Here is a 15,435-nt window from a genome sequence, read left to right as displayed (position 1 = left end):
AACATAGCCACAATTGACCCCCTCTCTCCATATGGCAGAAGAAAGTATATATTTGCTTCATGGAGGAGCAGATGATAATACAAGAATATGCTCTTCCATTTACAATTTTAATGCAGAAGATCCCAGAACAGTCAGAGATCCACCAATACAAGGTGTGTGGATTGAGGTACTGCAACATGGGCCATCCACAGTACAGTGTCAGGAAAAATTATCAGACATACCAGTCACACCATTAGCCAGCAAAGAGGATAAGGAGACTGCAAGAAGGGTGAGAGTGGGCCAGCCCTTTAACAAAACACCAACAGCGAGGACATGGAGTGAGACAGTACAAAGTGACATGCAGGTGTACAGCAAAATGATCATAACAAAGGCAATCTGAAGTGAAACAACTGTTATCTAATGACAGAGGAACACATATGCCTGAGTACATGGAAGTGAGGTTGGAATGAACAACAGACAGTATAGAACCATATGACGGACTAAAAGAAAATGTTGAAAAGAAAATATGGCAAATTATGAAAAGAATAACCAGACAATGGAACAGAAGTCTTGGTCGTAGGTGGGGACACCTATCAGCCGCTCACTTTTTCTTTGTCTACCCTCATCTCTTCCTACTTTCTCCCATTCTTCCTGTCACTTTTTATTACTCTTCCATCCACTTCAGGTGGTTTTACACCAAGTGACAAGCCAAAAGGCCTCCTATAACCCACAAAGCCATTCACAACCCTGGGTGTTAACCATATAACCAAAAACAGTTCAATCCCAGTTAACTGGGAAGCTTGGGAAATTTACAGTACCTTCCCGGTTACTTATTTTTCTAAGATATCTGATTTACACCCATACCCTGGCATTTGGCAGCGTTATGTACAAGTGGGAGTGTTCAGTCAGCGAGTATGTCGGATATCAAAGCAAATTTCTCCATAAGATACTGAAGAAATGCCACAGATACATTCCAGACTCAAACCTAAACTCTCATATACTTTACTCAATCAACAGAGACTGAAACAGAAACACCATAGGTAATGTTATTATCCTCATAAACAATACTACTGCTAAAAAATGAACATCAAACATCACATGCTTGAGGGTAGGGTGGTGGGAGGTGTGGTGTTGAGAGATGCTTCAGGAAAACTGAAAAGTAGGCAGCTGGCAGCACCCCAAGCAAGGGTGGGGGAGGGCAGGGGAACAGGGAGGGTGGGGGGACAAGGAAGGAGACAAGAAAGTCAAACAGCCCAACTCCCCCCCCCCCTTAGTCTCACACACTCACTCACTCTCACTCATTCACTCACTCACTCTCACTCACTCACTCAATCACCACTCTCACTCACTCACTCACTCTCTCTCATACACACACACACACACACACACATGGGAGACAAGCAAGGGTGGGGGAGGGTGCGGAATGGAGAGGAAGATAACCAGGGGTGGGGAAGGGCAGGGGGACAGGAAGTGTGTCAGTGCTGAGTGTGGTGGGGGATGGAGGAGGGGCAGGGGAGGGGGGAGGAAGGATGAAGGAGGGAAGAAGAGAGGGGATTGAGGGAGGACGGGAGGACTGGGACAGCCTCATTTCAAACCTGGGGCAAGGAGGGGTGTCAGACAGGAGAGGCAACAGACATTCAAACAGTTCAGATTTTGGGAATGTTCCCCTATTTCTTGTGTTCAGTCTAGCGAAGCGCCAGCTGTCACTCTGGATAATGGGGTACGGGGTATTATCCTTATACAATGGCTATATCATTGGTGTAAATACAATACCACTCGCATCCAGGGTGACATTAACATTTTCCAATCAAAACAACCTGTTAAACACACCCTACAGAGGTAGCACACATGACTGCTGTGTCTTGCCGTAGTGCAAAATGCACGAGGTAGCTCCATTTTGTTAAATATTATTCATTATTTTGTTCATCAGACAGCAAAATAAAATAAAGAAATAAATCTTGAGCATTACTGGTGAACTGATGATTTGGAAAGAAGTGTTGTACAGCAGAATTACCATGATTCCCCTGTTCACAGTTGTGTATACAGCCACAGTCCACCCATTTATTTCTCACCTGACCGCTGTCACTCCACCCCTGACTCGCCATTCAGCTGTTTTCCAGAAAATACAATAAACAAGTAGGAATCGCAAGCACACTAATTCTGTCAAACAAAACAAACCTTCATTCTATCAGCCAGATTTTATCTTTTCTGCCAATGCAAATGCATTCTAAGACGAATTATACATATGAATAAATTCATCTTAGAACACATTTGCACTGGCTGAGAAGATAAAAACTAGTTCATAGAAATGAAAAGTTGTTTTGTTGGACAAAATTAATGTGCTTGCAATTCCTAAATATTTATTTTATTACCTGTAAGACAGCTGAGTGGTGAGTGAGGGGCGGTCATACGAGGAAGAAATGGTTGGGCTGCAGCCATACACACAGCTGACGTATAAGCAAGGGAGTGGTAATAATTGTTTTGTACAATATTTCTTTCCAAATCATCTATCTATCTATCTATCTATTGCAAGACGCCTCAATCCCGTATGGGGTGGCCACAAACAAATTGCCTCCACTTTGCCCTGTCCACTGCCATTTCACTGCCCTGCTCCCAACTCACACCCCCCTCTCTCATATACCTCTCCACCTCATCCCTCCATCTCATCCTGGCCTCCCCCTCCCTCTTCCCCCCTCCACCTCACTCACATACACTCTCCTCATCAGTCTCTCACCTTCCATCATCTCCACATGGCCAAACCACCTCAGTGTGTTCCTCCTAACGCTTCCTATCACATCCACATCCTTCCAACAACGTCTAAGCTTCACTTCCATACGTTAGAGTTGGTATCACAATACTGCCACGTAGTAACTTTTTCACTTCCATGCTCACTTCCCTGTTTCTTATCACTGCTTTCAAGGAACCAGAAACCTTTCTTCCTTGTTGTACCCTTTCAAGCACTTCACCCTCCAAATTTCCATCCTTACTCACCACACTACCCAAGTACTTAAACGTACTCACATTTTCCATTTCCTCACCATCCAATCTCACTGTGCATTCACTGACTTCACCTCTCTCAAAGACCATCACTTTACTCTTCCCTACATTCACTTTTAGATTCCGTTTCTTACACACTCTCCTAAACCCATCCACCAAGCCTTGCAGCTCCCCTTCGTCTTCACTCAACAACACAGTGTCATCTGCAAACAACAGTACAGGGATATTCCAAACACTACCCTCTCTCACCAGGGCCACTTCAGCATCCATTGCCCTACCTTGTACCTCTTTCATTACCCCATCCATGTACAGATTGAACAACCATGGAGATATGACACATCCCTGTTCAACCCAGCCTTCAAAGAAAAAAATTCACTCAGTTCACCATCCACATGCACTGCAACCTTAGCACCATCATACATACTCTTCACAGCTTTCAACAACTTCCCATCTACTCCATATGTTCTTAATTTCCAAATCATAAGTTCACCAATAAATGCTCAAGATTTATTTCCTTAGTTTATTTTCCACATTTTTGAACAAAATGATGAATAATATTTAACAGAATGGACTTGCCAAAGTACTGTAAGATATTGCATGCTCATGCGTAATTACAGTAGGCACACCAGGTAGAAAACTGTGCCTATACCACACATTCTCATCCAATGATGAGTATGCCTTTTTCAGTGGATTTGTTTGTCTTGCTTTTCACAAAAAATTCCTTGACCCTTGGCCCCTGCGACGTGATATTTTAAATCATGGAATTTCCTCTGTTAAATTCTGTCATAAGTTTATATATAATGTTCACCTTTTTCAAGTCTTGTCCAACTTCTGTTTCATGGCAAGCACAATGCGCTTTAAGATAAGTTTGCACTTTTGACATCACGGAGTGTAGAAATCACCATCTATCACGACATAACTCAACAGCAAGAGTGCCTGCCTACTGACTGGTGAACTGTGGAGGTATGGAGGGTGACCAACTTAGAGGAGAAGAATGAGGGGAAAGGAGAGCTGGGAAAGGGATTAATTAGGAAACAACCTTGACCAGAAATTCCTTCATCTCACACTGCCTGACTTCATCCAGTCTCAAGTGACATGTGACCATCCCTTAAAAGGATGAGCATTCAAAGTGGTGCACACTTACATTGTTATTTATATATTTTACCAGTCCATGAATTTTCCCAGTTGTCTGATAATCCTGTTTATCTGGATATGGATGTGTGTGTGTGTGTGTGTGTGTGTGTGTGTGTGTGTGTGTGTGTGTGTGTGTGTGTGTGTGTGTGTGTGTGTGTGTGTGTGTGTGTGTGTGTGTGTGTGTGTATACAGTATATAAAGATGCACTTGCTGTTATGCTTAATTTACATGCAAAACCCTAATAATACTGTGAAGATGGCATTATATTTTTGTATGCAAAACATTAGCGCACAACTCCTCTTTCTTACACAGTTCATTGCAGTTAACCAAATTATACAAACTGCCATCAAGAATAAAGAAATAAAGAGTTGGCTTAGTAAGTAAACAATATTTACAGTACAGTATCTGTGATGTGAAAGTGCAATACTGGTGAATAAATTACAAAATACTGGTGCTGTAAGTAAAAAATACATACTGTATTTACATTACAAATTTAATATGCAATTTATATAATCAAAATCAAATATGATGGGAAAGACAAGAAAAGAAGCAGTCATACTGTACCAACAGGTATACAGTTCCCATCTAATTTCTACAAAACTACATCATGAATATATAATACTACTGTATGGTGGACTAACGAACCATGCTTTCATACCTTGTACTGCCATCTAAACAAAAACAATTCCATGTTTCTTGTAACTGTGGTAAACATTTCTATATTTGGCTGACTGCTTCATGCTTTTCTTGGTGTGTAGCTATCAGTAAGGTGAATATCGGTTACTGTCACAACTCACCTTATCAGACACTCATCAGGGTTTTCCTTATGTCTGAAAAGATGTTTGTGATAATGAGAGAGCTAATTTTGAGAAAAGTCACAGGCACTTTAGAAAAACCTAGCTGATAAAGCACAATCCTATTGGGCTATGTGCCACATTAAAGATTAGGCACCCTTTATATCACATGTACAGTACAACTAATGTATAAGATAGTTCAACGAAATTTTATCCAAAAGGTGGGTTCTAGAATAAAACCCTCTATTTGACAGCCCTAGGAATGTAGGGCCTTGCAGCTAAGTTCATGCCAAGCTCTCCCCATGGCCTTGGGTGGCTAGATTCACTCAGCAGAACAAGAACTTTGATGTGAGAAACTTCAATTGGAAGGAACTTCATCTGTGTAACCTCATCCTGGAACCCTACCAAAACTTGGACTGTGTACAGTACAGTACTCCCTTGGATAGTGAATAGCACCCTCAGCTGTGTTCGTCAACCAGTATCCATTCAGTTGAGTAACAGTCAACAGGTAGGTATGGGGAAGCATGAAGGAGGGTGGGAGGACACACATTCTTGGAAGGGAGTGTGCGGTGCTACATTCCTAGGACTTGTAAATACAGTAGAATTTATTCTAAAACCTGCCAATTAACAAGTCCCAATGGAATGTAGCACATTGTAGCTGCGAACATCCATCTGCAGGAGGAGGCTCATGCAGACTCAGACAATGGATTGGTTGATGGTCATGTACAAGGTACATAAAGTAATATGGTCACTCGCAATCATCGGAATATCATTTATTTTTCTCTCCGATTTAATATTTATGAAGAAAACAGTCAATCAAAGTTGGAGAGTATCTACAGCCTGTTTATCTGGTATCCTTGGATGCATGTAATTAGAGGAATCATGGTCTCTGAAAATAAAATATCAAATTTTATTGTTGGTGAGTCTAAGATCTTAAACATGAAGATTAATGGTGAAGCAGCAACAAATCTCATCCTAAAGTTTGGATTATTTATTAACCTCTATCCTAAGCACCTTTAATTTACTTCTAAAACTGGATAAACAAGTATAGGAAATTACTGATGTTGGAAATGAGATGAAAGAGTTCAACTCCAAACCATCCCAGCAGAAAGTAGGGTGGGGTGGGGGACGATGAAATGTTATAGGCAACCCATGTCAACGAGATCCATGTCCGTGCACTACAGGGGTACGCAGCAAACAGAAAGCCCCAAGCACAAACTATTAACCCAAAAGGGAGAAGGCAAAAAGAAGGAAAAGCAAACTAAACAAGAAGGTAATGGAGAGAGCAGAAAAGGAGGCCACGAGGAAATGAGCACATGTTGCAAAAGACTACAAACGGAGGAGAAAGCAACTAGTACAACAAATTACACTCGTACCTAGGAGACTCTGTAACTTCCAAGAGAAGAGGGGATGTCTGCCCGGATAAACAGAGAACAAGGAGCACAAGAAAAGGTAAAAAACTAGTTGTCTGTCCACAGTGGACAACATGACTGACACACTCAACAAGAATGGATACTGGCTGACGAACACGGCCGAAGGTGCTACATACTGCCCGGGGTTTTGTTTCTAACACTAAAGTTCCCGTTCTGCTTAGCGCATCTAGTCACCCAAGGCAACGCTGTAGGCTTGACATGGATGCAGCTAAAAGGCCCTACATTCCAATGGATTTATAAATCACCCCTTTTCATTGCATTTTGTTCACTATGAATGATGATTGAAAAACTACAATACAGGCTAGATCCAGCACTTTGGAAAAGGAAGGGGGGGGCATGAACCATAGCAGAGCTGCCAATTAATCCATTTAAATAATCATATTACAATGCACTTTGCTTGCTTCAGTCATAGGTGTACAATAACACAGGTAAGGAAAAGTGCAATAAGATGCAATATGATATTTACTGCATTAATTTTGGTAAAGTTAAACACTGTTCTTTTATTATATGCAATAATTGGTCTGTCAAAAATAGGGGATCACATGCTCCCCATGCCCCCTCAAAATCCATGCCTGAAATATACTATGCTCAGTTTTTTTTTTATTGAGGCGAAGATGCACTAGACAGGTTGGTGATGACTGGCTGAATTCAACATGTCTGAATATCATTAGTAACCCAAATTTCCCCCTCAGATATAGGTTGTCAATTAATAATGCTAGCAGGTAAAGAGATTATGAAATAATGTTGCATTCAGCCAATCATCACCAACCTGTCAAGCGCATCTTTGCTCGATAAAAAAATAACAAAAAAGTATAGAAACTGCTTAATGAGAACCACAAAATCTTAAATGGTATAACAAACACTGCACACTGTATATACTGCACTGTATAAGGGAAACAAGTCTAGTTTCATACTCATAATGCAAACACCTAACGAGAGGAAAACATAAGCCAACCAATCTGGCCAAAAAGCACATTTTCAAATATTTATTGCATTGTACCTTTGACTACAGAGCATTACTCAAATGACATGCTATCAGCTCTACACCAATGTAATCTCCAACACACAATAAACAATTCTGTACAAAAACAAAATACAAATAAATGTCATTTGTAAGATGGCAATACTGCCTACAACAATCAAGTACAGGTATACCCTTATATATGATACCTCCAGATGCGATACCCCGGATTAGTGATGGGGTTAGAAATACCACCATACCCCACCTAATGATGGCCAAACCCTGGTTTATCATTGGGCTTAGATTTTGTAAAAACCAAATTTGATGATATTTTAGATTTAAATTTTGTGTTTAGGTTGATTTATAAACTCCTTTTAGATTTATATTAATGTGTTTAGGTGGGATGAACTTGTCATTTTGGGGTACAGTTTCATAAGTTTGATTTTTTCCAGACATATTTAACGACTTTCAGATTTTAATTTTGGGTTTAGGTGAGTTATAAACGCTTTTAGGCTTTGTTTAGCTTGTTTAAAAGCTATTTGAGGGTTTGGGTGAGCTAAAAACTTGTTTTTGGACTCATTTGGGAGGGTTTAGAACTCGGACGAGGGAAACCCAAGGCTCAAAAAAACGCATCCCTATACTTTACATATTAAATCTATGATACCCAGCATAGCAATGTGTTTTTACCTAACCAATTGCATCGTTAAACCAGGGTATACCTGTATCATACACCACACACTCACCTTTGACTTCAAAGCATAAACATTCAGTGTTGTATAACACATGCACTTCAAAATACCCAAACAAGGGTGACAGCAGCTTTTGAGGTGTGAAATACAAGTGCAGCACTGGGATTACTGTTATATGTATAATACATTTTGTCATATTCATCTGAGAATTAAATTTTTAATAAAAAATGAACAGTATAAGGTAGAGTGTGTCCAGATCAGTTTTACATCCATCCCATCATCCAGAGAAAAAATAAATAAATAAATAAAAAAAAACCATTCATGTACCCATTCTTAGTACAGGGGCACCTTTGTCCTAGTATGCTTACATGCTTACCAACTGTGCTCTCCACAGAAATTCTGCTCTGACTCACTCATCATTCATACAAATACTGTAGTAAATGAATAATTCAGTATGGAAATGCACCAAGAAGCAATACCTGAGGAGAGAGAGGGTAGAGACATCCCAGATGCCAGCCATGTCATCATCACCACCAGTGACCAAGAGGGCTGAGTTAGGTGAAAAGGCACACACCCGCACTGCTGCATCACTCGCAGGCTTCAGAGAACACAGCTGATCACCTGTCTGTGGGGGAAGAGGTGCATACAATCAGGGACACATGATTAGATACTAGTCCAGTGTGCCCACCTCACTTTCATCCCTGACACATTATGTAAAAAGGAATCATCTATGAGTGGAGAAATATAACAAACATCTCTCAGCTTAGAAATATTAACCAGCCACGGAAAGTGAGAGGTGAAAAAGGTGAAATACACTGAAGGGAGATCACTTTTCTATTTATTTATTATTTTATTATTTATCTTTTAACCAACTAATATTATCAATCAGAGAAATAAGATGATCCTCAATCTTCAAAGAACAAATGCAGTCACTCATTCCATACCTACACATCAACATAACCACCAACGCAAAAGCCAAAATGTCTCGTTATCTTCCTACAAGGCCAAAATCACAACAAATTACAAGATGCCTTCAGTTAAAGCAACCACTGTATCTTGTTCTGAGAAGTACCTATGTTCATGAAAACTGCATTAATCAAGATATGAAAAATAATGATTAAGGTCTATCTGCTACTCGCCACTGAGCTAGTCACCCCTTTTCTCTTACATTGCTACCAAAATTAATTTAAAAACCCTGTTAACACACTATAACAATACAATCTAATTGCACTGCATGGATAAACCTATCCTCCTGCTGAGTCTGGGGGAGATCTCCCCCTGCTGATACATCATCATCGTCATCCGGACCTACTTTCCCACCCTACGGCAGGGTGAGGAGTAGCAATGTCCAGACAGCCCAAAATTGCCCAATCCAATGTGCAATGTTTCCATTCACTCATTATTTAAGCCCCTGGAATCCTGGCTCTATTGGACACGCCAAAAACATTCACCACGATTTATAGCTTCACATAAATGTATCCAATTGAGTCAATCTGATACAGCCCATCAGATTTACAGGGTACGCATGCCTCCCATCACAACAAGGTGGTTCCCACGGGGAACACACACATGCATGCACACACACACACACACACACACACACACACACACACACACACACACACACACACACATTCAATCCTTCATATCTAAAGCCACTCTATTCTAATTAGGTTCATCCATCCATCCATCATCCACTCCTAATAAGGTTCATTCCAATTTATTCAGGCCAATTCAAGTTTCTATACATCTATTTCTCAAACTGGGTTCATTTAGAGCAACTTAAGTTAACCATGACAAACGGATGAAAAATTAGGCCATATAATGTCCAATCATGTCCTCTTAAATTTATTTGGGTCCCTTCAAAGCATTTCAGGCTTGACCAGGTCCAGCATATTAACTGATAAATCAGGTCACTTCTTGTCCATTCAGGTCACTTGTCTCATTTACATCCAGTCCGGTCAGATTGGACCATTCAGATCTTGAACCATCGTAGTCTAGATTCCACTCATCTCTCTCTGGGGAATGCAATTTTTGTGAGAGGAATGCCTGGTGGGGATTCATGAAAGATGCCATTTTGCTAGAGGATTTGAATAGCTGTGATGGCTATGTGTCTGTGTATATGTTTGTGATGTGCAGAACTGGGTGAAGGTAGAGGGATACTGTGGAGCCATTCTGTGTAATGCAGTGATTGGAGGGTCACTCATATCTGCTTTTTTACAGCAAGGGATAGTGAACATAAAATTACATAGGTGGGATGGAGTTTGTCCTGAAGCAATGAACTGAACTATCATTTTCATAAGATTTTTGATTGGGAGTACTGTTCTCTTTTATCTCAACCATCAATACTTGTGGTCTACATACATTGCTTAGTTGTTTTTAAGGCTGTTTTGTTTTTTAAGCTTTTCCATATCTGTGGATGTTAACATTCAGTCCCAGCATGGTTTCGCATAATTCACTGTTGTTCAGATGAAATACTTAAAGGCTGACTTCAGTGTGTTGTCTGAGGGTAGTGCCTGAGTGTCTTCAATACACCCATTACATATCTTTGCACTGATGTCGCCTGTGTGTTGAGAGGCCATGAGTACTACATACTGAAAGTACAGTATATCTAAGAATTTGAGATATTGCTGAGGGAAGTGACTGATTAAAGGTGGTAGCCTATGGGTGTGTTGGGGATTCATATTAAACTCTTCCATCCAATGACATAAGAATATTTTATTCTAGCTGCCTCCAGATAATTTCATTCAGCTCAGTATTGACTTTTCAAGCTGACGTGTTTGCTACTCACTTCATTAAATCCCTCAGAATAAGAGCTTTTTCTAACTTGAATAAAATCATCAGGAAGTAACAAGAATATAAAAAGGCATCACAGGATTCAAGGGGTTAATCATCATCATCACTGTCTCCATCTACAACACTTTACTTCCTCCTGGGAACATTTAAACAAATAATGGCCATGAAAGAACAACCTCCAGGCAACTTTGTCCACACATGTCTCTCTCAAACACTCCTCTTCCTTTTCCTTCTCTCTCACCACTATACTGATAATACTGCTCGACCATTTTCTTCCATATCATACTAATATTGATTACTACCAAGATTACCTTTGATCTTATTTTCACTAATTTTTTTGGAGGGAGGGCAGCCTATATCTATGTGCATTCTTTGTACAGTATATACTTTATGTTCATACCATCCCATTCAGTAATTCGAGATGATGTGGTTTCTACTAAGATTTGACAAAATACAATTTTAATATTTACAATCAATTGTGCAATAAATAAATCAATAATTATACACCCAATCCATCCATCCATCATCCAATCCTACGTTGCCCTATGAGGAGCGTAGGAGACCGGGGCTAGGCAATTTAGTCCTGACATTTAAAATGAGAGCGACCAGCCTCACTCATCCCTGAGTGGCATTGCATGAACAATAAACCCCAACCACTCCTTGGATATAAACCTTCACCGGCTCAATCCGATTGGAGTGCCGTAATTACCCACTAAACCACCAAAAATAATTTCATCCATACTAAATGCTCTCAACTCTCCAACTCGAATTCTTCCCGCTCCTTCTGGCACCTTGCCAAAAATCTTTCTAACAACTTTACCTCATCATCCTTCCCTCCTCTTTTCTACTCTGATGGTTCTGTAGCTATTTCTTCTACTGATAAAGCAGATCTCTTCGCACAGACTTTCTCCTCCAATTCCACCTTAGACGATTCCGGTGCTGTTCCTCCATCACTTCTCCCCTCTGACTTCCTCATGGCTGACATTAAAATTTCTTCAGTTGATGTATTTTCTGCAATCACTGGCCTCAGTACTAACAAGGCATATGGGCCTGATGGGGTCCCTCCAGTTGTTCTCAAGAACTGTGCTTCTGTGCTTACACCCTGCCTAGGCAAACTCTTTCGCCTTTGTCTGTCAACTTGTACCTTTCCTTCTTGCTGGAAGTTTGCTCTCATTCAGCCAGTCCCAAAGAAGGGTGACCACTCCCAACCCTCCAACTATCGTCCAATTGCTTTAACGTCCTGTATTTCAAAAGTTTTCGAGTCAATTCTTAATAGAAAAATTTTAAGGCATCTTTCCTATCACAACCTTCTTTCCGATCGTCAGTATGGGTTCCGTCAGGGACGCTCCACTGGCGATCTTCTCACTTACCTTTCAGACTCCTGGTCATCCTCCTTTCGGGACTTTGGCGAAAGCTTTGCCATTGCACTTGACATCTCAAAGGCTTTCAATCGAGTCTGGCATAAATCTTTAATTTCCAAACTGCCCTCCTACGGTTTCTATCCTTCTATCTGTGCCTTCATCGCTAGCTTCCTTTCTGGTCGTTCTATAGCCGCTGTTGTAGACGGCCATCGTTCTTCTCCTAGATCTATCAACAGTGGTGTTCCTCAGGGTTCTGTCCTATCACCAACTCTCTTCCTTTTATTCATCAATGATCTTCTAAGCTGTACATCTAACCCTATCCACTCATACGCTGATGACTCCACCCTTCACCTTTCCATTCGGTTCCCGCTACGCCCATCTCAACAGTTACTTCAAGAAACAAGGGATGAGGCTATGGCACACCTAATGTCTGACCTGGCTCGTATCGCTGACTGGGGTAAAAATAATATGGTTGTCTTTAATGCATCTAAGACTCGGTTCTTACACCTATCAACCCGATAAAATCTTCCACAGGTATACCCATTAATGTTTAATAATATTCAGCTTAATCCTGCATCATCCTTGAACATGCTTGGGGTTTCATTTACTCGGGACTTATCTTGGAAAGACCATATTACATCTCTTGTAAAATCTGCTTCCAAGAGATTGGATGTGCTAAGCCGACTCCGCTCTTTCTTTACCCCTGCACAATTGTTGACTCTATACAGAGGTTTTATCCGCCCCTGTGTGGAGTACAACTCTCATATGTGGGGAGGCTCCCCACATGCAGCTCTTCTCAATAGGGTGGAGTCAAAGGCTTTTCGTCTCATTAACTCTCCTCCTCTTACTGACTCTCTTCAACCTCTGTCTCTTCGCCGCACTGTTGCATCTTTATCTCTTTTCTATCGCTACTTTAATGGTCACTGCTCCTCTGAACTGTCTGCTTGCATTCCTCCACCTCTACGACGGGCGCGTAGCACCCGTCTGGCAGCAAACTCTCATCCCTTTTCTGTCCAACTCTCTAATGCAAGAGTTAACCGTTACTCCCAGTCTTTCATTTATGCAACAGGTCAGCTCTGGAACTGTCTCCCTCTATCTGAATTTCCTGCTGCCTATGATCTCCAGTCTTTCAAACGCAGTGTGTCCAGGCATCTCAAAATGATCGGATCTTGAATTTGGCTCTCTTTTGTATTTTGTTTTTCTCTTGGAGGGAACTGTTACTGCGGGCCATGGCCTTTGGTTCCTTCTTCCTCACATTAAAAAAAAAAAAAAAAAAAAAAAAAAAAAAAATTTGGTTATATGGTTACCACCCAGCGCAGTAAATGGTTTCCTGGTGTACAGGAAACCATCTGGCTTGTCACTCAGTATAAAGTCACCTACAAGCAGAAGTAAGGGGAAAGAAAGAAGGAAAGAAAGACAGAAGAGGGAGTGTAAAGTCACCCGTAGGCAGAAGCACGAGGAAAGATTGAAGGAAAGAAAAACAGAAGGGGAACAGTAATATGCCAAAACTGGTTCAATATTGCAATTCAATGCAGTATATGAATTATTAGCCAATAAAATGACATAATGAGTGGAATACAACTTCCATTCCCACAGTAATTTTCACTGGATAATACATATAATACAGAGTCTTACGGTACCAACCTTCACATCCCAAATGATGGTGGTTCCATCAGTGGAAGCTGAGGCAAGCTTCGTGCCATATGGGGAAAATGTGACACAGTTAACCCCGTATGTATGACCTAGTAGTGGTGAGTAGCCAACTTCACTGAATTTATCATCCACCTGCCACTTGTACACCCGCACACTCTTGTCTCTGTAGGTGTGGGGGGGGGGGAGTCAACCATTCCATACAGACATTTGAGGGTTAATGTTAAATGCAATTGATTAATGAACTTACTGGTACCATAATATCTTTTAATAATGATAAATATCCTGTCTGATTGTTCTACTTTTGTATTTTCTTTCTTGTTTTGGGATCCCAGCCCACCCCATCTTACAAAGATGGGATGCTGAGATGATGATGATGATGATGACGACGATGACTGATGATAACTATGATGGTGATGACGACTGATGATGATGAGGATGGTGACATTTTGTTTAATGAGTTTCATCCCAAAGACCTCACTCGTTTTTTCTCTTAACCCTTCTTCCCAACCTCGTATCTGTTTCTCTGACTTGTTGTCTATCTCTCTCTGTTCTAACTTCCTTAAGCAACTCGGAACGTATCATTTATGATGGAACCAACATGCTTGCGTGCGTTGGCCTTGGTCACCTAATAGAAGTTCTCCACGCTGCTCGATCTCTGGCAGCCTCCCTATTCAGTCCCTTATCCTTGAGATCATACTCTATGATTTTGTCCCAGGTCTTTTTTGGTCTGCCTCTCGCAACCTTACCCCCGATGTTCATATTTCTCACTTTCTGGACCCAAATGTTATCCTCCATCCTCTCCACATGCCCAAACCATCTCAATCTGCCCCTCCTCATCACAGCACCAATACACTCCAGTTCTATCCTTCCTCTCAACTCTTCAATTGTCAGACTAGCCCCGTCAGCCCTCGCATTCAAAGACGATCTACAAATCTATCTACTCGTTGTCATTTGTGTGTGTCTGAGCCTATGAATATCCTTTCCCTTTGCTGTCCAGTCTCACAATCATATAGAATTACATTCCTAACACATGCCACATGCACAGATCCCATTGCATGGAGAAAGAGCCCTCTCAATGTCAGATGGGGCATAAGGAGGGGCAACAGCTCCTTGAACTTCTTCCAAACACTCCTCATTCTAGCCACAGAACTAGCTCCAGCCCCACCTCCAGCACATAAATGTTCCCCAAATAACAAAATTCTTCCACATATTCAGGAGACACCAGCAAGATCAATCCTTTCACATCTGAAAATCTCTATATGCTCTCCCCAACATACCACACAAATAAAATCATCATTATCTTGTTGTCTACCTCAAACACCACTACATCTCTTATGCAACCACTTATCACAAGTACTGCACAAGACGGAGTTACTTCCCACAGGAGCTCTTGCCTCTCCTGACATTGAGAGGGCTCTCCCTACGTGCTAAGGGGTCTTTGTATGCAGCATGTGTTAGGAGTGTAATGCTGTATGGCAGTGAGACCTGGGCAGTGAAGGAGGAAGATATTCGCCGGCTCAGACGTACAGAAATGACAATGATTAAGTGGATGTGCAGTGCGTCCCTGCGTCCAAGTCCTGGAGGGGCTGGGTTTACAATGGAAGAGTTGAGAGGTAGGATGGAACTGGAGTGTATTGG

The 15,435-nt window shown here is 41.2% G+C and overlaps 1 protein-coding gene across 1 annotated transcript in view; it reads right to left on the bottom strand.

Moving 5' to 3' along the window:
- Nucleotides 1–15,435, bottom strand: part of LOC145412836 (WD repeat, SAM and U-box domain-containing protein 1-like) — a 49,346-nt gene that overhangs the window by 15,901 nt on the left and 18,010 nt on the right. Inside the window, 3 exon segments of the mRNA XM_080282627.1 lie at nt 4,908–4,940; nt 8,467–8,612; nt 13,789–13,960. Coding sequence (XP_080138753.1) covers nt 4,908–4,940; nt 8,467–8,612; nt 13,789–13,960 — 351 coding nt within the window.

Source organism: Coenobita brevimanus, chromosome 94 (genome assembly GCF_032717465.1).
Source record: "Coenobita brevimanus isolate Jiangsu-jjx chromosome 94, ASM3271746v2, whole genome shotgun sequence".
Lineage (NCBI taxonomy): Eukaryota > Metazoa > Arthropoda > Malacostraca > Decapoda > Coenobitidae > Coenobita > Coenobita brevimanus.
The sequence above is the reverse complement of the archived record's forward strand: the minus strand, read 5'-3'. Positions and strand labels throughout refer to the sequence as shown.